Source organism: Pan troglodytes, chromosome 3 (genome assembly GCF_028858775.2).
Source record: "Pan troglodytes isolate AG18354 chromosome 3, NHGRI_mPanTro3-v2.0_pri, whole genome shotgun sequence".
Taxonomy (NCBI): Eukaryota; Metazoa; Chordata; class Mammalia; order Primates; family Hominidae; genus Pan; species Pan troglodytes.
The window spans coordinates 190,348,630-190,350,767 of record NC_072401.2 but is presented as its reverse complement, the minus strand read 5'-3'; the positions used below and the strand labels follow the sequence as shown (position 1 = coordinate 190,350,767).

Sequence of the window (2,138 nt, the reverse complement as noted above, 5' to 3'; positions counted from 1 at the left end):
ACAACTGCTCAAACTGTGTTCACATAAAGCCAGCATGGAGCTGTCTCCAATATTTCTGTTCCTGCACTTCCTCTTTCTGTCTTCTGCCCATAGCCCTTTCCCACCACACGGCTGTGCCGGAGCCTCTGAAGCTACTCTGGGTTGTGAGGCTGCCCAATTTGAGAATTGTTCTTTGCTTAGTTAAACTCTGTTCAATTTAATTTGGCAAAGGCTTTTCTTTTAACCAACCAGATCCCCTTTCCCCAAATCCAGCCATAAAACCTACAAGTATTACTCGAACTTTCCCTTTGCCTTTTTGTGTAAAAGCCGGCCAGAAAATTGAGAAATTTTTTGACTGTAGCACATAAAATCCCCATTCCAGGGAGGTCTTGTCCCACCCCAGAAGGAAGGACGCTGCTCAGAGAGGCCAGAAAGAGTCTAGAGAGACAAGCCTTGCTGGGTGACCCTGCTCCGTCTATTAACAGTAGATCACACCCTTTGTGTCCCTCCATATTTCTACCTGGCTGTCCATACACTGTTAAATCTAAGCATAAAATGACAGTTTCCCCTGTGCGAGTCTTCATTCTGAAGGCTCCTGTGTAGACACATTAAATGAATTTGTATGTGTTTCTCCAATTAATCTGCCTTGTTTTTAGTGAACTTTCAGAGGGTGAAGGAAACCCTTCCCCATACATATTCTTCTATTGAACCTCTACATATGTTCAAATTAATAGCTTTAGGTAAATAAACTTAGATTTTTCAAATGTAAAGATTCATTTTAAACCAATACTTACATTTCTGTCAGCATGTAAATGTGTCTTTGGGGTCTTGCAAGCTACTCCGTTATTTGGGCTAATTTCTATTACGGTACTATAAACTAAAGTACTATTTAAAAATGAAAATCAGGCTGCATCTGAGTTGAAACTGTGAACAAATAATTAGTTTTGAAAGCTAGTATTGCTCTTCCTAAGCCGGCGCTCGTCAAGTTCTCCCAGGAGAAAGCCATGTTCAGTTCGAGCGCCAAGATTGTGAAGCCCAATGGCGAGAAGCCGGACGAGTTCGAGTCCGGCATCTCCCAGGCTCTTCTGGAGCTGGAGATGAACTCGGACCTCAAGGCTCAGCTCAGGGAGCTGAATATTACGGCAGCTAAGGAAATTGAAGTTGGTGGTGGTCGGAAAGCTATCATAATCTTTGTTCCCGTTCCTCAACTGAAATCTTTCCAGAAAATCCAAGTCTGGCTAGTACGCGAATTGGAGAAAAAGTTCAGTGGGAAACATGTCGTCTTTATCGCTCAGAGGAGAATTCTGCCTAAGCCAACTCGAAAAAGCCGTACAAAAAATAAGCAAAAGCGTCCCAGGAGCCGTACTCTGACAGCTGTGCACGATGCCATCCTTGAGGACTTGGTCTTCCCAAGCGAAATTGTGGGCAAGAGAATCCGCGTCAAACTAGATGGCAGCCGGCTCATAAAGGTTCATTTGGACAAAGCACAGCAGAACAATGTGGAACACAAGGTTGAAACTTTTTCTGGTGTCTATAAGAAGCTCACGGGCAAGGATATTAATTTTGAATTCCCAGAGTTTCAATTGTAAACAAAAATGACTAAATAAAAAGTATATATTCACAGTAAAAAAAAAAAAAAAAAAAAAAGAAAGCTAGTATTTATTTATGTTAACATTAAGAGGGGCCAATTTGTAACACCATCGTCCCTCAGAAGTAATAGGAAACAACTTCAAATAGCACATCAAACGTTAATTTGCCCTTTGTTATATTTACAAGATTTGTAATGTAGTATTTTTACAGATAACAATAGTGATGTGGTTTGGATGTGTGTCCCCACCCAGATCGCACATTGAATTGTAATTCCCAATGTTGGAAGTGGGGCCCAGTGGGAGGTGATTGGATCGTGGAGTGAATTTCTCAAAAAATGGTTTAGTACCATCCCGTGATAGTGATAGTGAGTTCTCACAAGATCTGGTTATTTAAAAGTAGGTGGCACCTTCCCCCCCATCTCTCGTGTTCATGTAAGATGCTTACTTCCCCTTTGCCTTCTGCCAGGATTGGAAGCTTCCTGAAGCCTCCCCAAAAGCAGAAGCTGCTATGCTTCCCACACAGCCTGCAGGGCCATGGGCCAATGTAACCTCTTTTCTTTAGAAATTATC

The 2,138-nt window shown here is 42.1% G+C and overlaps 1 protein-coding gene across 1 annotated transcript; it reads left to right on the top strand.

Annotated features, from left to right (window-relative positions):
• Positions 1 to 944: 944 nt before the first annotated feature.
• LOC459002 (small ribosomal subunit protein eS7-like) lies at positions 945 to 1,630 on the top strand. Its single transcript, XM_054683592.2, has one exon. The coding sequence runs from the start codon at positions 984 to 986 to the stop codon at positions 1,566 to 1,568; it is 585 nt and encodes a 194-aa protein (XP_054539567.1). The 5' UTR covers positions 945 to 983; the 3' UTR covers positions 1,569 to 1,630.
• The last annotated feature ends 508 nt before the right edge of the window (positions 1,631 to 2,138 follow it).

Coding starts and splice junctions, on each gene's coding strand:
- LOC459002 (XM_054683592.2), top strand. CDS start 984: ATGTTCAGTTCGAGCGCCAAGATTGTGAAGCCCAATGGCGAGAAGCCG.